Source organism: Agelaius tricolor, unplaced genomic scaffold (assembly GCF_023055355.1).
Source record: "Agelaius tricolor isolate 1412-34295 unplaced genomic scaffold, bAgeTri1.0.p SCAF_2, whole genome shotgun sequence".
NCBI classification, from domain to species: Eukaryota; Metazoa; Chordata; class Aves; order Passeriformes; family Icteridae; genus Agelaius; species Agelaius tricolor.
The window spans coordinates 67,083,070-67,106,398 of record NW_027269262.1 but is presented as its reverse complement, the minus strand read 5'-3'; the positions used below and the strand labels follow the sequence as shown (position 1 = coordinate 67,106,398).

Sequence of the window (23,329 nt, the reverse complement as noted above, 5' to 3'; positions counted from 1 at the left end):
TGCTTAAGAAAAGCTGACATTCCTAATGAGATACAAATGCTAAAAAGTTAAAAATTGTTCTATTGAATCAATTAAAGTGAAATGAAATTTGGCCTTGAAACAACTCTACACCTACACAAAGCACATTGTAAGGTGAACTGTTTTCTTCAAATTGATTTGTCACCAAGTTAAGTCACAGCTGCTTCTCTTGTTGTGGGATATCACAAAGCTCAATTCTCACTAATTCCTTTTGTTTCAAGATTACTTAATCTTAAATATAACAGGTCCTTCTGATCTAATTTGTATTCTACCTCCAAGGACCATCACTTAACTTCCCTGGAAGACTCCTGTCTTCCAGACATTTATATCCACAGACTTTATGATAGCATTGGCACTCAGCAGTCTGGGCTGTTTGAATTTAAAATTATTTTGAATAATTTTTTAAAAAATTGGGATGATCTTCATGTGCTTCATTTTGGGGGTGCATCTCACTCAAGGCACATCAAAAGACTGTAATGTCCTGACAGTTGGATACATTTTTTTAATTTCTCATTTTAGGTAGAGTTATTCTCACTATAAGTAGTACCATTTGAGCAATCTGAAAGTTTGGTATTAGTAGAAGTCATTTAGTCTTCTCCTGTGATGGGAACAGAGGTGAGATCTCACAGGTGGGACTCTGTAGATTGCATCTGAGTAAACCAAAGCCTGGGTTTAGAAATGTAAATGTACAGAAGTGCAATCTCATTCCAAGTAGGAGTCTCTCTTTTTTTTCTTTTTTTTTGGAGGGGGGGGGAAGAAAAAGAGCAATATTTAATTGGGGACAATCAAAGCATTGTGTTTTGCTGCTGCATATTTTGCAATCTTTTGTAATTTTATACAGTTTGGGTCCTTTGGAAACTGGAAGTAGCATCTGGAAAAGTACCATCTACTTGTTCTATTGTTTCGCAGGCCTGATTCAAACAGCAGTTTGAGAACAAGTACAATTGCCATGGATTTTAGAGGTCTTTTAGGTCAGATGACTGAGACAAACTCTGTGTGTGCCTACTTCCCAAGCTAGGGGGAATTTCTTAGTTTCCATTATTATTACCTGAAAAGGACTGCTTGAAATGTGGTTGCACTGCAAAAACTGAAAGGGGATTTGGCATGGTAGAATTACATAAACAGCAAAGTGAAATTATAAACAGGCCTTGTTTAATATGAAAGAGCATCTAGTTCCAGGAAAAGCAAAGCTATCAGGAGTAGTTGTGTCAGAGCTAGAAAATACAAAGACAGCTTTCATTTCTATATGCTCTAAAGTATGCAGTAATCGTGGTCTAATTGCCTCACTGCAGCCAGAAAGCAATATGGGATATTGTGGGGGTGTGGGAAAGAGCACAATAATGCTACAATTAAGCTGTAATCTTTGGCATGGTCACTCAGCAGATAAAGCTTTTCTGCTGTCCCATTTGAGACAGTCATTATTTGGCTGCTAAAGCCTGGGGAAAATATGTGGTGCTGTTCCTAGGAGCTGTTGCACAGAGGCTTCATTATGGGTTTCTTCCTCAGCAGCTGGCCAAGCCCAGCCAGTGCTCTGCATTTGAGAGCTGTGGCCTCAGCACTCCCCTTCTCCCTGTTTGTGCTTGGGGAGGTTTGTACTGCTGGTAGTGGAATGGGGAGAGCCTTATTAGCCATTGTGGAATAAATTTGTGAGCTTTAAGATTTGTTACAAACCTCTTTGCTTAGGGCCTGACTTATAATGGAAGCTGCATTTGGCAGAGATTTGTGAGTGTATGGTTTATACACAGAAAAACCTTGTGAATGTGGGAAATAAATGTGATAGCTCTGTGACAGGTTAGGTGCATAATTGTGCATGTGTATTAACCCCAGGATGCAGACTGTGTTTCACGGGGACATAATCACATTCATATGCAATTATGCTCACCTTCCTTTGAAAATTTCGTTTTACAGCCTGCTATGAAACCTTGTTAGTGACATCTCTTATTTTCTGAAATCCTCCATCATTTTAGGAAATCTATTCCACTGTCTTGAAGCAAGCCCTTGAATTCACACACTTAATTGTTCATGCAACTTTCCTGACTCTTTCCACTTTCCCAAATTTCTTTCTTTCTGAGGAGAGGCTGGCTGCACTGCAGGCTTGTGTTCACTTACTAGAATTCTAGTAGGAATAGAAAGGAAAGAGTGGCAGGAGAAGTCAGGTCAACTTTGAATACATTAACCTTGAGGTGATGTGGTCTGACAAGGCATGAATGAGTTGCTTGGAGTATGAATGCAGATTCTGGCATAGATCAGCCTTTACTGCTGCAAGAGGCTTTTTAATTTTTCTGCAATGCCACAGATAGATGGGTTCAGGGAGACTTGGTTTCTCTCTAGAAGATGTTAGGGTTTAGAAGGGGTTAAAAGTGACCGGTGGTTTGGAACTGTTCTGTTTTGTCTTCGATCTGGTTTTGCATTATAGAGCACATACATCCTTTGATAAACCAGCCTTGATTTCTGAAGAAGTAGGTACAGGTAGACTAGATCAGAACCTCATTATTCTGCTGCTTTGCAAAGCAGAATCATGAACTGTTTTGAAGGCTTATGGCATGCACAGTCTCTGCAAGGCTCATCTGACAGCCTGCAAGAGCAGCTCATTCCATGTCAGTAATTCCTTCCAGCATCAGGCTTTCAGGACCAGGCCTTAATTATGTGCACATCTGGTCTTCACAGCTTGGAATAAGATGTGTCTGTCTTGAACTGTTCTCATAAATGGGTGCTGCCAAGCTCAAAACACAACTGCACCACGAGAAGAGCTTTAACCTGTTGTAGGAAAGTATTTGTCCTGATTTAATACATAGGAACCCTAAAGCAAAATGCACTAGGTACTGCATGAGAAAGGGGATCTTAGTCTTAAGGTTTGTGTAGCTCAGCACTGGATCTACATTAAGAACACTAGAAGCCAAAAGAAGCCATTGCAGATGCAGAAACAGCAATTTGACAAATTACAAATATGTTTTACGATGTTTTTTAAGTGCCTGGGAAGAAACTTCACTATCTTAACTCCAGTAACACTGTGGTGTTAGGAAATGTTCTGCAGGCAGCATCTCAGTCCAAACAGCAATCCTGTCACCTGCTGTCTCCAGAAGCATTTAATTGCAATTGCTCTTATTCACTTACTACCAATGTAAAGCAAGGAACACATTTGTGTATTCAAGCTGTTCCATAGTATCATCTATTTTGATTTGGCAATGCCTGAGAGTTATATGAAATGCCTCTTTTTGATAAAATTTTGATATCTTTGTATTTATTTTATTAGGCTGTCATGCACACTTATTCCTATTTTGATATCTTAATTAGTCTTTGTAACCTGTGGCAGAGGTGGCTGCTTCAGGCAGCAAACAGGACTGGGAACTGAGAGAGGAAGAGGAGCTGGAGTGGATAGAGACCTGGATATGTCCTGTGTGGAGAAGTACTGAGAGAAGAGAAGGATCTCTAGTACAGGGGGATTAAGGTCCAAAGGACCCCCTGTTATCAGATGCTCAGAATGAAACACAGAAGATGTGGGTTTACCAAGTTAGAACAGCCTGAAGCATAATTCTGGCTGCAGTCAAAAGGCTCTTTCCCAAAGCCAATCCCATGCATAACTCAGGAGTTAGCTCTGGTCAGGGACCACTCCTGGAAGATAATACAACCCCCATTCTGTGGAGAATAGGAGAGTATGAGATTGTGGGCTTGGGCTGTACAAGACAGTTATCTCCAACATGCTTCATTTACTGCAATGGACCCAACCTTAATGTTCATTAAAGCACAACTCCCACCAGCTTCTGCAGACAGGCTCCAAAGCAGGACTTGCAGTAGGAGATACCCATGAAGAGTTTGACCCAGGTATTTTGCCCACACAAGAAGAAATTCAGTCCTGATGATGTCATCAATCATGTGTGTAATGTCTTATTGGGTTATGCTGTGAGGAATCCACCAAGTGTGGCAAGTCACAGAAAGGAGACACTCCAGCTGCCTCCAGCTACTCTGCAGTTAAAGCCTGGTTAGGCCACATAGTGGAAAAGGTTAGAAAACACATTCAATTTAAAATCAAGAGGTTTAAAGGAAGGTTGTTTGGGTGAAGGAATTTTGATTTCATTTTAACACAGGTCAGCACAGTGCTACTCTTAAGGGCTGTTTCAGGAGCACAAATGGCATTTTCCTGCCAGCACCATGGTATTTGCATGCAGAGAACAGTCCTGACATGCAAATGGTCATGGACTGAGCAAAGTGCATTGCCATGTCCTCCCCCTTCTCCAAATGAGGTGTGTAGTTTGATGTGAGCTGTTGTGGGTACAGGAGATGGGGATTGCCTGCCTTCAGATGTTTTCTTTAGGGTGGCCTTGAGGGTGTCACATACAAGGGGTGTGCTCAGTCTTTGGGCCCTTGGAGACATACTCTGCCTGCTGGTGCCTGAGCTGGGTTGGAAGTTGCAGAGAGAATTTTCTAGAGTGGGAGTAAGGAAAATCCCCTGGTCTCCTGTAGGATGCTCTCTTCATAGAGAAAATGTATTTTCAGGATTTGGAGGAACAGAAGATGAAAGGCTCTTACATTGAGAGGTGTTAGTCACATGTGCAGGACAATTTCTGCTGTTGCCTCTTTGTTGCAGCCCAGGTTTCTGGTCTGGTTTTGTGGTTGAATGACGGCATTTGCAGCTGGATGTCGGCAAGACATTGCTTCATACTTCTCAACTCCTGTCTCGGTTTGTGGGTCCACGTATCTTGCACTTCCCCATTTTCTGGTTTAATAATCTCTGGGGGATTGCTACCAGAGTAATAAAAATCTCAGATAAAAATTCCAACCTTCTTTCCCACTCTCCCTGCTCCCTTCCAGGCCTGCTGCTGCGGGGCGGAGGGGATCTTCCAAACTGTCTCATCTCCCTGATCTGTTTTGCAGTTTAACAGTGGATAACTGAGAGCAATGGGAGCCAGAGGGGTGGCAGGGCAAAGAGAGCAATAGGAGGCTGAGCAGTTCCCAAGGGAGTCCCTAAAAGAGCTTGGGGGTGAGCACATGAGGCACCTGGGCAGTGCCCCCGTTAGCTGAGCACAGCCTGGCAGCCCCGGCCCGGGAGCCGCAATCCCGCAGCCTCCGTGAATCCCTCCTGTCCTCTCACGTTTGGCTTTTCCCGGCCAAAGTCGCTCAGTTGTCAGAACAATTTAGTCTCTTGCCTGTGCTCCATCTATAATTCATTAAGAAACCCAGAGAGGTGAAGCTGTTGACATTTCCCACTCTTTTCCCTTTGGAAGGCATGGGCTGAGTGTTCTTTGCAGCAGAACGTGAAGGAAGCTGCTCTAAACCCAGAAGCCAAGGGAGAGGGACACGCTGCCATCTCCTGCTGGGACACCAAAGCATGGCATCTGCCTATCACAACTACATCCTTTGCATGTGCCACCATCAGCTCAGGCAGGACTTTGCTCAGAAAATCCTGGCCAGATCCTGGACCTGAAGTGCCCTGGGTCTTTTGGATGCACCTGTTTTTGAAGGAACACCTTCGGAGGTGTTCGGGTCTCACCCCAGACTTTTGGGGAGCAGCAGCTTCCCCACCAGTTAAAACTGATGCTTCATGTGCTCCCTAGAGTTGCAGCCTGTCTATCTGCTTCACTGCAGATACAGGTTTTTTGGAACCAAAATTGCATTCTCTTCATCATCACATCATCCTGAACTGCCTCAGCTCTGCTTTATCCCTGCAACAGCCGCAAGCAAAAATAACACATTATTCACCATAAAAGCGTGGCTTATGCAACAAAATATCTGTCATTTTGAAACCACAAATATAATAGGGCATTTAAGTGCAATTTTGAGGAATGGCTACAGGCATCATTTATCATAGGGATTTCGGTAATGGCAAATATTGATGTCTAAAAAGCAAGAAGTTCCCTCAAGAAGAAAAAATTTTATCCAATATAGTGTAAAGATTAGTTTTCTGAACTGGTAGTGACTTTGGCATGTAAATGCAGACTATTGTTTAGATTTTGCCATAGATTAAATAACCAGGTTTCTTAGCCTCATGTTCCAGGCCTTTCTCTGTTATTCTCTTTAAGAGTTCAGCATCCCCAACAACTTGTGTGCAGAGTTCTGTGGAAAGGGTACAGTGAAGAAATCTTCATCTTTAAAGGGTTGTCACACAGGAAAATAATTTTTAAAACCCCAAACAGTTCCACTGACCACTGTTCTGTCTCAGCAGTGTCTGTCTGCAAGCTTGAACTATTTGAGTCTGACAGACTTCCAGGGGTGGAGGTAGGACTCAGGTTTTGAGGCTGACAAATGAAGGGCCCCACTGAACTCCAGAGTTTGCACCGAGCTCTGAAGCACCTCGTAAGAGCCACAAATCCCAGACCCCGAACAGAGACATTCACCAGAGGGCAGCACAATATCACTTTCTATTGTAGGAGCAGGAGTGAATCGTTTCAGCCGTCAGAAAGCTCTTAAAAATTAATTAGCTGCTTGTTGTTCCATCGTTATGATTTCAAATAAGCTTCTCTTTAAAGCTAGCCTCAGGAACATCTCCTAAACCCAAGGTATTGATGTTTTAGTGTCCAGACTTTCACGTAGGGAAGCAGAGGGAGTTCAGGCAGTTGTGTTTTCAATCTATGTCTTTGCCAGGTTTCTGTCCAGAGCTGGTTGGGGCAGCTGATGGGTGCTGGTCCAGCTTCAAGCATTCCAGGAGCTCTCCTGGAATATTCCCCAGCCTGGGTGAATATTATTTCAACCTCATTTTTTGGGAGGCATTAAACAGAAGGAGTAAGCCCTCTGATGTCATTACATGATAAGGGTTCACAGAGGGTTAATCTAGAACCACAGAATCATAGAATGGCCTGGGTTGGAAGGGACATTAAAGTTCCTCCAGTTCCAACTCACCTGCCAGGGCAGGGACACTTTTCACTAGACCAGGTTGCTCAGAGCTCCATCCAAGCTGGTGTTTAACACTTCTAGGGATGGGGCATCCTCAACTTCTCTGGGCAACCTGTTCCAGTGCCTCACCACCCTCACTGTAAAAAAATTTCCTTTGAGATCTAGTCTAAATTTACTCTCAGTTTAAAGCCATTCCCCCTTGTTCCATCACTACATGCCCTTTAAAAAAAGTCCCTCACTAGTTTTCTTCTGAGTCCCCTTTAGGTATGGCAGGCTGAGGTGTTTTTATGTTATAATTGTATTTACTTCTGGTTGTCATGTGTGCTGAGCAGATTCTAGGTCCTTTAGCACTTATGCTAAACTCCTGCTGTTCAAGGAGCTGAGAGGAGTCACTTGTCACGTTTTGCCTGGTCGGCTTCCTTCATTCAGGGCTTCACCTGTCATCAGTCTGTTCCTGTTATTTCTCTGTTCTGCTTGCACAGGTGTCTGCAGCAGTCGCCTCCCCTGGTTCAAGTGCCACTGTGCTTTTCTGTCCTGTTCTGACCTCTTTCTCTCAGCGTACAGTCAAAGCATTTTGTGCTTCTTTCTTGTAAATTAACTACATCATCTGGCCTTGGTCATTCCCTTTGCTGCTTTGACTTCTGCCTGGTGGGATGCCTCATGTCTTGTGCTTCACTCCTGACATCACTCATAGAGGTCTTCCTTGACTGACTCCTTCTGATCTCACTCCTTTTGAAGTTCAGTCTGAGCTCCATCTGCTCTGGCTCAGACCAACATTTCCTAACTCTTACTGAAGCCTTCAAAGACAGAGCTTTTCCATGGGGCTGCTCCCCATGTAGCCTTAGCTTTCCTTAGCTTAAATATTATCTTTATTTAAAGTCATGGAAACTTCAGAATATATATTTAGAATATTAAAAACCCACTTTCCTTACAGTATTAGCTTAAATTACATTACTTAGTCTTTTGAGAGTAGAGTATCCTTCTTCAGAGTAGATACAAAATTATAAACTTAGTAGTAGAAATAATTTAAGTATCTTTCAAGACAGGTCTGTGTCTGCTCTAAAAGAAAATAAAAATGTGCTTCTGTTTTAAGAAAAGTACTTTAAATCCCTATTCTCTTTCTTCTTTCTTTCTTTCTTTCTTTCTTTCTTTCTTTCTTTCTTTCTTCCTTTCTTCCTTTCTTCCTTTCTTCCTTTCTTTCTTTCTTTCTTCCTTTCTTCCTTTCTTCCTTTCTTCCTTTCTTCCTTTCTTCCTTTCTTCCTTTCTTTCTTTCTTTCTTTCTTTCTTTCTTTCTTTCTTTCTTTCTTTCTTTCTTTCTTTCTTTCTTTTTCTTTCTTTCTTTCTTTCTCTCCTTTCTCTCCTTCTTTCCTTCTTTCCTTCTTCCTTCTTTATTTCAATATTAAAAAAAATAGTTTCTTGTTTTCATTTGCATTCTTTTTATTTCTTGGGAAAACTAGGGAAAAAAGATAACAAAAATGCTGAAAAATTATTTTGCTCAGTTTCCTTTGTCTTTACATTCCATTTTCATTTCTTTTTTTTTTCCCAAGGAAAAAAGAAAATTAGGGGATTTTGAAGGCAAAAGGATTGGACAAAAGAAACAAAAAGATTTTTCATGAATTTTAAGTTTTAGCAGGGCAGAAAATGTCTTTGAAAATTCACAAAAAAGTAAAGCTTAAAAGGGAAGTACTTTCTATTCAACCATCTTAACAACGGTTTGGGGCTAGTTAAGGCAGCCAGCACAGTGTGCTTTGTAATGTTTTCTGGATGAGGACAGTCCGTCACCTTTACAGGAATCCATCCCAGTGCACAGTGCCCTTGCATGACATCACAGAGGTATTTGTGGGCATTACACCAAGTTTTCTCCTGACTAAACCTGATTCAGTTTCCCTTAAGGTCTCTCCATTTCACAGCCAGTGCTATGACTGTGACTCACGGTAGAAATTAACCCAACCTGGGCTTTAAAATAAGGATGAGGCAGAGCTGTGTCATCTGCTGCATGCACAACTTTTAGAGTGATCTGCCTCTGCTTTTAAATGTTTGCTTTTCCAGGCTCTGCCAGGATAAGCAGAGAGGCACATTGCCTGGCAGTGGTCATTGCTGAGGAGCGGTGGCTCTTGGCTGTCAGTGCTCAAAACTACCAGTGAGATGTTTGTGCTTTGCCAAGGTGTGTGGCACCTGTTCTTCCTGTGTATTTAGGGATTTGGAGAAGTTACACAATGTCTGGCTTTCTTCTTTCTTGCCCAAACTAAAAATATTTAACTACACCTTGAAATTGGTCATTTTCAGGATCAGCAACTTCTCCCATCTTTTGTTTGTTTCTTCCCATTTCAATTTATATCCAATGCCATTATTACCTAAAGGGAAATTTTTTTTAAAAAAGCATTTATCCACTGTGGATAAATTAGTAAAGTTCTTCATGGAAGGTGTTCAGAAGTCTGTTCCTGCATGGTTGAAATTAATGAGTTCATTTTATGCAGGAACAGAAATGTTACTTGTAAGAGCTACCCAAACTACCCAGTCACCTAACTTAGTTGTTATGTGTAGCTAATATCTTCTCTGATTCACCAGATTTACTTTGATCTGAGTGGCCTTTTTCTGGGGATAAATCTTCTTTTCTTGTAAGATTTTAATAAGAAAATGGTGATATGTTTTTATATACAAGTATGATATTAGTACCTAGTTGAATTTGTTTTTACAAAGGATGCTTCTGCTGCAAAGAAATAAATATATCTACATACAAATTTCCTATACCAAAAAAGAAATTCTATGAAAATGTATGCATTGAAGTAAGTCATTAGTGGCTTTAGACATTGTCAATCTTATATTTGTGCTACTTTTTCATTCCCAAAATATATCTCCTCATTTCTTAGCAATTGTATTCTATTTCAGTTTTTATCAATCAAGTTAGGCTGAAAGCCTGTAAATAGGCTTTGCATAACCTGTTCCCAAATTATGGAGGAATTGATACCTTCAGCAGTGAAGAATTAATAACTTCTTTTTAGTTTTGCTATGTCAACAATGTATTGCATTAAATGTATGTACAGAATTTTAGAATATATTGTATACCAAAACTTGTATGTCACAAGTAAGGTTTACCCAGGAGTCTTCCCCATGGGCTGCTGTGCTGTAGTGTAGTTGTATTTATTCAAGTTCTTAAAAAACACCCTGTTTACTTTGCTCTGTTGTTTCTCAGACTCAGGTGGGGAGAAGCTAAAAAAGAAAGTTCAGTATTGTTACTCTCCAGACACACTATTATGAAAATAAGCATGTCACACAGAAATAAGACGGGATCTTATCTGCTGTGAGAAAGGTGTTTGTGGTATTCCTTTCAAAGACTTACCTGGTTTATTTGTCACTGCACTTTAAGCCTCCAATCACATGCAGGCAGGAGAGACTGAGAGAGAAGGAGGTGAATGTTTGCTGCAGCTCTTTGGCTTGTTAACTTTGCAGAAGTTGTAGATGTTTTTGAAAGCTCACTTTTCAATGAAATTTGCAAATATAACCACAAAATAGATTAGTCTGGCCCTCAAAGCAGATTTATAAATCTTTTCCTGAAGATACAAGTACAGAGATGCTGTACTACCTTTTATTCACATTGAGATTGTAGATAGGTAACAGCTTGTGTTAATATTTGACAGATCTGTTCTATGTTACTATCAGAAATGTAGCTGAAAATCTCTTTGGCTGGCTGGCTTGTACTTGAAACTGGTTTTCATAAGATCTGGATTTGAAAATCTCTCCTGCCAGACTTGTAGCTGTCAGATTCATTATCTTCAAAATTTCTCTTAACCTCTGATGGTGTTTTTCTTTCCTTCTGCAGAAACAGAAGGTGCATGCAGCACAGATGTCAGTCTTCTTCAAGGAGTAACTTCTTCAACCCCAAGTGATCCCAGCTCCTGCTAGTACCATGGGGCTAGAGGGTGTTTTTTTAGGCACTGGACAGATCCACGTAATCCTGTGGGGAAGTTTGGCAGCCATGACAACACTCTTGTTCCTCACCTTCCTCATCTTCCTTTGCTCCAGCTGCAATGGGTAAGGCTCCAGGGCTTAATGGTTCACTTTGGACACAGCTTCATGTATAAATAGTTAGCAGGAAATACTGAGGACTGAGGTACAGAAATTAAAAAAGAAAGGTACCTTTCTCAGAGCAAACTTCAGTTTGAACAGTTCTATTAATTCTAGAATCTAATTGTATTTTTCTTTTGCTGTGAAGGAAGTACATGATTGTGTTTATTTGGTGGTTTCCCCTAAGCAGAAGCCTGAAGCACAGCCCAGGTAGACACTGAGTGTTAGCAGGTCACACCCCTAAGCTGAAACTGAGAACATTATGTGGGCTAAACAGGACCAAAAAAAAGCCTAGGTAAAAAGGAAAAGGAAGTGATTATGTATTTCAGCTTTGCTGTGGCCATTCCTGATGTATTGGGAATATATATAGTATTGATCCTGCCTTTCGTGCAAAAACGAGTAAGGATCAAACAGTGGTACTAATTAATGCCTTCTGCCTTATCCTTATTTTCTTCTCCATAAGGGGATTCAATTTGACCAATACAGGCACTTCTACTGACTTTGTTTATGCATGTTTCAAGGCTCCTTCATGACAGGTACTCTGAGCCCTGCTGGCTGCACAGGGAGAGGGGCAGCCTGCAGTCTGTCCATGGTGCCCTTCCACAGGCCAGAGCAGGCAGACCCTTCACTGTGAGGAGTGGCACTGCTGTGGCCCATACTGTTATTTTTTGTAAGCACAGCTGAATCAGCCAAGTCTATGGGGAGAAAAATCCAGTACAGCAGCAAAATCTGCAGTTTGGATGCATGTGCCTATAAGGAGCATGTGCTTTCATTCCTTGAGAACACTGAGGAAATTATGCAGCCATAAAATGCCCTGTATTGGCATAGGATGTGTCTACAGTGGAAGGCTTTGTTTTTCAGCAGGATTTATCTAATGCCCACCATGCAAAAAACAGCTGTGAGCAAAGATAGGTCCCAAAGTTGATTGAAACCCTAAAAGGCCTAAGTTAGAACATGTAATTTCCTGTGATTCAGGAGAAACACTTTTGTAAACTGTGAGTTGACACTTCAGTATCTTCTTATTGTCACAGTTTCCTGTGATATCTGTGTAAAAAATAGTAGAATTTTTTTTAAAATTATTTAAAAGTAGAAACCCTATTTTAAATATTCTTCAGTCCACAGACATTGTATTTAGGTAATGTGTATCATCTTTAAGGCCTTTTCCAACCCAAATGACTTTATAATTCTGTGTTTTGTTTTGTAACACACCAGTCCTTGAAACATCTCTAGAAAGATGTGTCAAACCACTGAGTGATCTTTGCAGTTACAGAGATACATTGCCTGAAATATTCTGGTGATGTTTTTTAATAAATTCTTGTGTTGCTAGTTTGGACATATTATATGTTGTTTCAGGTCATTTTGTAGGGCAGGTTGTTTATGCATAAATGCAATTGTGCAGAATTTCTTCCTGACTTCCTGTTCAGAAATGGATGAGGACATAGAAAACTGAATAAAATTTGTTCTTTCTAAAATATCAGAGTCAGAAAAATTTCCAGAGAGGAAATTCAGCTTTTAACTTTCTCTGCTGTGCATTGGTGCATGCTCACTTGCTGTTTTGGTATTTCCCAATTAGGTAGAGTTTTAACAGTTGCTAATGTGGAAGTACAGTTCACTGCAGACTTCAGAGGAAGCAAAAGTTTCATCTTGTCAATATTTTCTCACATTTTTATATGACTTTTCATCTAGGGGAAGGACTAACATTATTTTAAGCTCATACTTTATTGCAGTATTTCTGAATAAGGGCTATATTTCCCAAATGGTAAAAATGGAAATGTGATCCATACTTAGACTCCTTTGAAGGACCCAGGGAAGCAGGATTCCTTTAAAAATGTAGGCCCCTGCTGCTATGAAATTTGTACACCTTTTTGAACTGCTCATGCCTATTATCAATTTGACTGGCATTTTTAGTTATCTGGATTTTGTTGGCCTTTTCTAATTCCTCATAGGATACACACTTTTTTTCTGACACAGTTTAAGGGACTTCCTAAGTAGTCTGTAACCAGAATGTATATCTGAGAATTTCAGATATTATTAAATTAAAGAATTATATTTTTATTATCATAGAATCATAGAATGGCCTGGGTTGGAAGGGACTTTAAAGATCATCTAATTCCCTGTCACAGGGAACTAGACCAGATTGCTCAGAGCTCCATCCAGCCTGGCCTTGAACACTGCCAGGGATGGGGCATCCACCAGTAGTTACTTCTTGGAGCAATTTGTTCCAGTGTCTCACCACCCTCACAGTAAAGAATGTTTTCCTAATATTTAATCTAAACTTACTCCCTTTCAGTTTGAAGCCATTCCCCCATGTCCTGTCTCTACATCATTATTTATATTATATTGTAATAACCATCAGTCACTTCTCACTGTGATCTTACATTGAGTGAGAAGAAAGGTTTTGTGTGTTTGTTGTACCTCTTCAGTTATGTTTATCACCATTCTGCCTCAATGGTGTTTTTACACAGAGGTCATACCAATTGCTGTAATAATTTTCAGTTATTCCATGTTCAATATTATTGTGAATCATAGTTCTGTTCCCTGCAGGAGTGTAAGGTCTATGAATGATTGGTATTTGTATATTAGCATAATTTGTAGTAAAAATTCATGTGTCTTTTTCATTAAGGGAAAAGAAGGCAAAAAGTCAGAATGGAGATCATGAAAATCTGATGAATGTGGTAAGTATTTATTTCTGGCAGCTTTTGTCTGTCTTGTGGTTGGTTTGTACCAAGCTCCTTGCAAAATACAACAGATTAGAAAATAGCTCAGGAATTTTGAGATGGTTGAGCATGGGAAACTTTAAAAGTTGCAGAATGGGAAGAGGAGGAAAACTCGTGTAGATCCTGATAATCTGCACTTTCTCAGTGCCCTTTCTGCCACCACTGTACTCCAGCCTTCCCTTCACTCCATTTGCAGCCCAAGGCAGTGTACCCTTTGTCAGTTGCTGTCTTCTCATGGGTGAAGCCATAGCAATGTCTAGTACCATAAAAAAGCTTGAAAAGGGCATCACTCTGGACATCTTGGCATTTATTTCTTTTTAACAGCACTTAAATCTTTGAATCTAGCTGGCATGGTTTGCTTCTCCTGCCAGTAATACCTGTGGGTCAGAGCCCCAGAGATGGGAATGCAATTTCTTGTGTGTGCATTCATGTGAATGTTGGTTGTGATCTGGGGGTCTCTGATCTGTGTTGCAGCCTTCTGAGAAGGAGGTGTTCAGCCATTCCATCACCAGCTCTGTAACAGAGCCTCCCCCAAACAGTGAACAGAACGGAGCCCTCAGCAACGGAGAGGGTGAGTCCGGGCAGCCCCTGCGGGTGGGATGAGCCAGGGGCCCAAGCTCCCTCCTCAGCTGAACGCTGCTGATCCCTCAGGTCTCAGGCTTTCAGCCAGCAGCTTTCCAAGCACACAGGCAAGCCATTTGTCAGAATACTCTGCACACCTCTGCTGGCTGACAGCAGATCACACAGACCTCACAGCCAAGTTCAAAAATGCCATGGAGTCGTTTGCCTTGCTTGGAGGTCAGTGGAGGTGATCATCTCATGGAGGTTTGGGTGGTTTAGGCTGCATCTCCACTCCTGTTACTCTTGTGTTGAGAATGACACAGGAGCAGGTGAGAGGCAGTATTGCAGAAAGAGCAAAGAAGGCTTTATTCTAAAGAACCACGTGGTTTTTATAGAGTGATAATAAACGATAATAACATAGAGTGATAATAAACGGTAATAATATAGAGTGATAATAAACGATAATAAAATGATAAAAAACTATATTAAAATGATAATAAATGATACACTCTGTTTGATTGGCTGGTTAACAAAAACACCTTTCTCATACACCATCTTTGAGAAGAACAGAAAGACAAAGTAGAAAAACACCACCTGCAGATTGTTTATACTAACAAGTTATTACATTCTTACAACTCCCTGAAAATTCTCACAAGCTGCTGTGGGAACACTTGTGTTTCTCTCTCTCTTTCCCATGGCATCCACACACTCCTGGGCGTGCTCTGGTACAGCCCCACACTGCTGCTCCCAGCACTGGGAGCTGCTGAGGTCCTCTCCTGGGCCACCAGGTCTGGGTCACCAAGCCATACCTGCAGATTGACCAGGTCATCAGGCAGAGAATGGGACCTTCCCTAACCTTGGTAAGCTATGGAACTGGCATAAAACCAGAAGATGAAGCTGCACCCACCTTAGAGTTTCAAAAGTGCTCCAGGAACCTAGGGACATATTTCATGTCCTCCTCCAGGGATTACAGCTTTGGATCACAGTCCTGTGCTGTGCTGTCACTTACATTTTTATATTTTAGAAAACAGGCAACATAAATAGGCTTCCTTTTTTTTCCTTAGTCTTTGCTTTGCTGAACACTCAAAATGATTCACCCTGAAGTATCACTGGAAAATATTTTACTCAGCTGCACCTAAAAATAAACTCACTCTCAGCTCAGAGCCACTGGGAGCCAACTGTTGTCTTCACACTAACACCAACACCAGGGGCTGCACTCCAACTTACAGCTCTCTCCTCATCTCCTGCAACCAGAGGCTAAGCTATTCAGACTTTACCCCTTAGAGACAAGCATCCAAAGTAATTTTTAAACTTCATTTTTGCAGCTAATTGCTGTTCCCATCCATTGGCTTATTGTGTATGTAGGTGTTTGCTTCCCTGAGGGACTTGATGTGCAGAGCAAGGCCCTTCAGAATGGAAGTATTTCTCTCTGCCATGAGTCACCACATGTGCAGCTGTCAGAGCTGCTACTAAAAGGTGTGCTATCAAGCAGCAGACAGTTTTCAGACTGTCTGTCTGATATTATACTCAGCTTACACTCTGCATAACAGCCCTTCTGAATAACCCAAACCCCTGTGCTTCAATTTCTTACTTCTAATTTATGCACTTTTTGTTAATAGTTCTTTTTATTATTGTTTCTGCTAGCTTTTTGAGCAGGGGCAGGGCTATGGAAGAAGAACCATCAAATGCTATGCTTTTTCCTTTACCCAACCTGCCAGCATTGTCTTATCTATGCCAACCCTTCAGCTACACCAACCCCTTCTGTGCTACCACCCATTCCCACAAAAATACAGAAACTTAAGCTTTCATTGCTTTTGATTATCCCCTCCAGCCTGAATGGAGTGTGTGCTTTCTGGGTTCTGTAAGGGTGCTCAGCACAGCACAGAAATCCCTAGAATCAAGGAGCAGAAAGGCAAAACTCCTATCTCCCATTCAGTGATTATCATCTCACACCTCCAGTTCTGTCCTGAGTTTTGCAGTCAGGGTATGGCTCCCTGCAGGTGCTGACTGTCTGCATGCCCTGAACACAAGAGAAAGCAATGTCCATGGCAACCACCAAATCAAGGGCATCGATTGCTTTGGCAATGCTTCTGTCACCATGTCAAACACACTGAAGGACACAGAGAATGGGTTGTTTTTTTTGAGATAGTGCCTTAGGAACTGTACTAGGAAAAGTAAAGCTGTTCAGAAGTGATTTTTTAAAGAAATAGTGTGAGGTAAAGTTACCTACCGTGCTTGAAACATGCTTGTATATGCCCATGAATGTATGCAAATGTCACACGTGTGCTGTGAGATGAGAAGCCCCATACATTTCAGTCCCTCATTCCTCTAGTGACAGTGACATGTGGCCCACTTCTGGGACCTGAAACAACATGTTCTGCCTGCCACTACCTCCTGAAGTCTAGTCTTGTCTCTTGTGCATATGGCCAGCTCGTTAGTAGGTTGTCAACCAGCATTATGTGCTGCGAGACTAAGAGAAGGATGGCTCAGCCCTCGGTGGGGAGCTCCTGCTGGAGCCTGCAGGGAGGGCTGAGCAAAGTGCAGCTCCAACCAGAACTGGGCCAGCATGTTAAACAAGCTGGAGGATGGTGGGGAGGAAGAAGGAACGCTTTCCTTTTGATTCCAAAGGATGGGGAAATGCAAAGAGGAAAATCTGACAAGGATTTTTTTAAGGCGCTTGATTTGAGGCCTCCCACCTGTTTCCCATCTGAGACTATTGAGCACTCTGTAATCATTCAGTGAAACTGAGTACAAGGCAGCTGAATATCCCACCCCCTGTTCTGACAGTGAATGCTGTTGCCATATAATGTGACTTGGGGGTGTACAGACTATTTTAGATGTTGTGAGAAAGACATTTTACCAGTAGAGTGCAGAAATGTCTGTAACTGAAACCTTCTGATAAGCCAAAAGCAAAAAGCACTAGGCATTTCCAAGCATTAGCATCATTTATCCTTTCCAGCATGTCACCAAAAAAAAGTGATGTAGAGAGTACCAAATCACACCTTTTAGTTATGCCTTTGTTTGTAATACTTCTCTGTAATTTTCTTTAGTTCTTTCTGAGGACAGTACAGCTGCCTGTATCCAGCCTTATGAAGAAGTACAGACATCTGATCTACTAGATCAACAGGATACCCTTGGAAAGTCTATAAAATGTCACCAGAGCCGGGAGCTACCCAGTATTCCCCCTAACAACCCCATGGAAACTATAATCTCATCTAGAAATGCAGAAAATGATCAAGGTCTTGGAATGGAAGGGCCTTATGAAGTCTTGAAAGACAGCTCTTCTCAAGAGAACATAGTTGAAGACTGCTTGTATGAAACTGTGAAGGAAATTAAAGATGTTGGAGCAGTAGTCAGCATGGAAGGGAGCTCTAGCTGCAAATCAAAGGCTTCACTGACAGTTTCTGAAGGTCAGAGCCAGATTCCTGAGTGCAGAATTGAGTCAGCAGAATATGCATCTGTTGACCGAAATAAGAAGAGTCGCCAAAGTGCAAATTCAGAAAGTCCTCTTGACAACATACCAGATGTAGAGGATGAGCTTCCCCCTCCAGTACCCATGAAACTTCTTGATGAAAATGAAAATGTGCAAGAAAAAGAAGTGGAAGAAGAAGTGACAGAAGGAGCAAGTAAACCAGAAAAGGTAAATACTACAAATATTTGTCCTCATCAAACAGCCAAATAATGATTGAGAACATATGGGTGGGAGAGGATTTTATTTTTCAGTAATAAATAACAACAAGAAAGAAACCCCACTCAAGATGAAGCAAGACTGTAAATGGAAATATGATAATGTATAGTAGAATCTTTGTGTTAGAGGTATATGCTCATTCTATTGCTGCCTGTATTTTTGATTGTTGCAGCTATGCAATACAAAAGCCTTTTCCCAAATATTATCCAGGAATTGCATAGGAGGCTTCTACTTCTTTGTTTGATGGTATTATACTTGTGGAAGCTATTACAAAGGGCATCCAGTATCTCTGTCACCATCTATATATTGTCCTTTTTTTTCTAATGAAACTGCAACTTACAAAAAGGAGAGGGGAGCATCCTTGTTGGACGTCCTTACTTTAGATGTGCCTCTTTCGTTGGGCCACTTTGACTTAGCTGTGCAAGTGTTATGCACTCACTTTGTCTTTTGCTGTAGGAGAGAGGGATAGAAAGAGAGAGAGATTGCAGCTGTATGCTTTTATATTTGTCAAATTCTGCATGTCACATATAAACAGAGTGTCAGGAATTTCTAAGTGCTGAAATCACAGCCAAAAGTTAAGTTTTCTCAGCAGCTTATGCTTCCTCCCTAGGAACAAGTTGTGGTGAATTCATTGAAATATAAATTTATGACATTTTCAACAGTTTCTTTTCCCATTTATAGTTTTTTATCGGAAGTCATTTTAAGGATGCTTTCATATCATAGCAGAGACTTTTCGTAAACTGTTGAGTTTGCATTTTTCAGAATATTTCGATATCTTCTTATTAATTGTGAATGAAAGAACTGTAGGTTTAGCAGATTTTTGGTATCTGAGTCATCAAATAATATTAGGTAGGTATTGATGAAAATTTCAAAAAAATTCTTAAGATGTAATGTGACTTTTTAATGTAAACATTTATGTGAAAAATCACAGCAGAGCTGAGGCACTGTTACTTGGTTTTGGTTGTTCTCTTATTTGAAGAATTTCAATAATCCAGGAAGAAGGCAGAAGAGTATCTTGTTGAATAAATAACTAAGCATGTAACTTGTAAAGCACAGTATAGTCTAAATGAATAAGCTGAAGACTTCTTGCAGTATAAAAATTGCATAGCTAGACTCTTCAGTGCACATTTTTACAACAATGAGCTCATTAAGCAAAAAATTAAGATGTGACTGTCAACAATAATCCAGAAACTTTCTCCCCTCCCACATTCCAGCCATAAGTAATTTCTAATTAAACTTTTAGATAAACAGCTTAGTGTAAAAGTGATATTTTCCCTACCAGGTGTGAAAAGACTAGCAGAAAGTAATTGTATTTCCCAGGCACCAATACAAAGGAAAAGCCTTTGCTGCTCTGTAGCTCCCCAGCACACCGTGTATGCCGTGTCAGTAACTGCCAGGAGTGGGAATTGATTAAAATGGTTCAGGTTTTGAAGGATTAATCAAGAGATGACACATGCAGTCCCCTAAGTGCCAGAAAAAAAGGTGTTTGTCTAATTAAAATTTATTCAGAGCTGAAGGCACCCTGAGTTAAATCTTGGGCAGCATCAGATCATTGCTGTGCACGCTGCTGGGTACATGCATTATGCATCGGGGTGTGCCTGTCCTGTCCTTGAGAGCTACAGCTGCAGCAGAGCTGGAGATGGTAATTGATGGAATATATAAATGTCATTATTGTTGGCATTGTGTGGGGAGGGGGCTGGGGGATTGTTTTTCTGTTGTGATGATGATAGCTTTTCCCTGTATTTTGCTGCCTCAAGCAATGCAGAGCAATGCCTGGTTTTTCGATGTGGCAACCAGAATGAAGATGTTCATGGAAATGTATGTTACACTGATAACTCTTTTAGTTAGACTCATAGGTGTTCCTGGCTTTGCTTCCTTTCCATGAGTCTACTTAGCTGCTTTGTTTAGCATGGCATCTGTATCCCAAACTCTTCAACCTTCTGCCCTGGCCCTGATGAAGACAGAGGTTGTGTGTACGTCCTGCAAGTCTCCCTCACTATGATGAGGGCACATAGAAGGGACAGGCAGGGCGACACCTGTGTAACCAAGGCTTGTACCTGCCAGCAGAGAGAACAGACTGTGTCCAAGCTGTCTCAGTCTCACTGTCTAAAAGAGGGCAGCCAGGGTGATGCCCAGCCCATGCCAGTCCCTGAAGCACTCCAGTCTGGGAGTGAACTAGGTGGACCAAGCCAGAGACCATTCCTGTATATAACAGCATGAAAACTACAAAGCACCCTTTTAAGAGCCAGCTGTGCAATAACGGATGAAAATTTACCTAAACAGGTTTTTGGCTGTGACCCAGCCAAATCCTTTGGAAAGACTTGGGAAGAAAGACACTTTTAACAGCACAAGGCCCTCTTACAGGCCTCTGTCACCTGCAAAACCTTGAACATCATTCTTCTAATAAAACTGAAAAAGCAGAATAGATTTCTTTAGTTCTTTCTTTTATTTAAAAAAGAATTATGAATCTCCTTTTTCACCCAGGTCTTTCCAGAGTGAGCAGTGGTAGAAGTGCTATCTCTGTGTCCATTCAGCTGCTGCCATCTGATTTCAGCCTTGCACAGTCTGAGGATGAGCAAAGCATCTCTTACAAATGCATCAGAGGAGAATGTTCTTGTTCTTGTGCCCAAGTCAGGAGCAGCAGCTGAGCCAAAGAGCAAAATATCAAGTGCTGTTGAGGAACAAAAAGAAAGCAGAAGGCAAATAAGGACACGTTGTTTGTGTTGCTACTGTTGAGGTTTCACCTTAGTTTAAAATGTTGCTAGGTACAAAATGTTGAGGGGCAAGCGGGATTTAAGTTTCCAAGATAACAATATCCTCCAAAATGGATGTGTCACAAGCTTCACATTTAGAAGAAAGAATGCTGTGTCAGGGGAACAGCACAGGATGGCAAACACCCTGGTGTATTTGTCATACTTGAGTGGGAAACTGTAGAAGGGGTCCTGACACATGGTGCTTATAGACACACTGATGACAGAAAAATCACTGAAGAATTTTATGAGCACATGCTTGTTCTAATGTGTGAGGATGAAATTAGTAGCTTACTCCCCAGCAGAAATAGATGCAGATAGGAAAGACTAAACTAAGTTGCTGTAGTGAAGCAGATTTAATACAAGGCCAAAATATATTTGAACTTTTCCTTTTTCTTTTGGTTTTTTGGGGTTTTTTTTTCAGTTGGTTGGTTGGTTGGTTTTTTTAAGAGTAAACAAACCACAGATTACAGAGCACTGTTCTCCAGTCAGTGAGAAATAAGTGAGGGAGCTTGTCAGTGTGAGGGAAACTCTTTGGGTGCAGCAGGCAGCACTTCAGTGTACTTTGGGCCAGGGTCTGTCAGAAGTGCCCAGAAACCTGGAGTTTGGTATTTACCAGAAGTAAAAACAACAAGAAAATGGAAGGAGGAAAGAATCTACCACAATGAGCCTCTGAGAAAAAAAAAAAAAAAAAAAAAAAAAAAAGAAAACAAGTTGTGTGCCTGGAAGTAGTATTTTATTAACTATGCTGAAAATAGCTCTAGTCCTCCATGTCTCCATGTTGGCTTGCACTGGAGGTGGTATGAAGTATTTTAGTTGGAGAAGATGTGTGAAAGTCCAAAATACAGCCTTTTACAGTGCTGGAAGGCTCCCTCTGAATCACTTTGGAGCAGGAGTCCAGCAGAGCCTTCTTGGCCCACCTGTGCAGCAGCAGGGCTTTGTTGTTGTGAAGGTCTGAAGATGATTTTCATAAGAGCAAAATGCTTTTCCCCTGATGTTTCATGACCTGTTTTACACAGAACACTTTAAATGCTTGAAATTAGACTTGATACCAAACCAAGCCCTCCATCCTTCAGTGACTCTGCTGTGTGACCTGGCTCCAGCTCAGGGTGGGCTGCAGCAGCTCTGAGTGGTTGTGAGGCTGGGCTGCTGAGCACCTCTGCACAGGAACTGCATTCCAGGGGTGGAGGACAGCCCTCCCATGCAGCACAACCAGGATCTACAGAATGAAGGGTAACAATCATCCAGAAGGTGTCAGCTGAGTATTGTTCTTCTGTCATCTAAAAGTGTATCTGAAAATCCCGTGAAAGGACAACTGGTGTATCACAACAGCTGACTTCTAATTGTTCAGAAGCCTCTGCAGATACTTCATAAGAGGTGTAAAGGCAGGGATACAGTGGTACAGTGGTTTCTTTAACCATTACATTATTTTTACCCTTTTCAGGTCAGGATAACAGCAGATACATTAAAAAAGCTTTACCAACCTCAGGGCTGTAATCTCCAGAGAAGTACTCTGAATGGTGGGGGTATTAGCTATGTATAATGGAGGTTGAGAGCAAATGACATAAAGTATAATGTATTGATTATAATGGGAGGGTTTTGTTATAGATTTCACACTGTTGATGGGTAATGAGCCTTTTATTTTCTTTCTTTCTTCCTTTTTTACAGAGGCTTAGTTCAGTGTCTTACAAGTCTCGAGAGGAAGATCCATCTCTTACAGAAGATGAGGTAGGTTTCTTGCATGAAATTCAGTAACTAACTAGAGACCAATTTTTAGGCACAAATTAGCATAAGCTCTGGGTGATTAAGCAGAATCCAAGAAAGGTGAAACTTGTGTGAAAGGAAAATGAAAGCCCAAGGTTCTCTGCACAGAGAACCATTCCTAAAATCAGAGGTATTCTAACGTATGGTTATTTCAGGCCCATAGGTTAAAGGTAGTTTCAGAAAACAATAGGAAGCCACAATTAGTTGATTGTTAGGGTAGTTTCTTGATTTGGATGGCAAGACCTTCTCAAGAAGAATAACCAGCAGCCTTTTGAAACATATGCTGCACCTTCCCCATGCAAAGTGTTTGGGGCTCTGGGAAGTAAGCTGAAGCACAATAAAAGCACTGGAACATAAACTGTTCTTTATGGCCAACTGTCTGTTGGTCAGATAAATGGAGGAGAGTTAAACAAAGAGAAAAGTTAAACATAAATAAGGCTGTTTGTGATCATCTCCAGTATACCCATGCCATTTATAAATATGTTTTCTGGACATAAAACTAAACACAAACTTGGCAATGAGCTAGGTGAGCTAATGCCTTCTGCTGGGAGAAGCACTCCCAGCCATTAATGAATAACCTGACCTTGAAGTGGGTTAATGTAATCTAATACTGAGAAGAGTTGAAGTACAGATGAGCAGAAAAACCATTTTTTGTTAGCTGAAATCAGTAAAGAGTAAGAAGTATTGCCATCTTCAAGATGATTTCCCTCTAAAACAAACAAACAAAAACCAACCAGCCCCAAAAACCCCAAACCAAACCAAAACCAAAATAACCCCAACCAACCAATCAACCAGCCAAACCCAGCCCCACACAAACACACACACACAAAAATCCCAGAATTATCAGAAGTGGTCTGGTTTGTCTGCTTCAGTCTGTGTTGCCTATTGGTAATGGACATTTTTATGCTAATCTACTCTTTTAACTGGATTGATGCAAA

General features: G+C 41.1%; 1 protein-coding gene across 5 annotated transcripts in view; it reads left to right on the top strand.

Moving 5' to 3' along the window:
* The window catches only part of PAG1 (phosphoprotein membrane anchor with glycosphingolipid microdomains 1), a 111,768-nt gene that overhangs the window by 78,020 nt on the left and 10,419 nt on the right, over positions 1-23,329 (top strand). For all 5 annotated transcript variants that reach the window (XM_071421335.1, XM_071421332.1, XM_071421334.1 and 2 more), the window contains 5 exons: positions 10,667-10,878; positions 13,535-13,586; positions 14,103-14,199; positions 17,240-17,829; positions 22,296-22,355. In XM_071421335.1, the coding sequence (XP_071277436.1) occupies positions 10,754-10,878; positions 13,535-13,586; positions 14,103-14,199; positions 17,240-17,829; positions 22,296-22,355 (924 nt within the window). In that variant the 5' untranslated portion in view covers positions 10,667-10,753. The remainder of the gene's footprint in view (positions 1-10,666; positions 10,879-13,534; positions 13,587-14,102; positions 14,200-17,239; positions 17,830-22,295; positions 22,356-23,329) is intronic.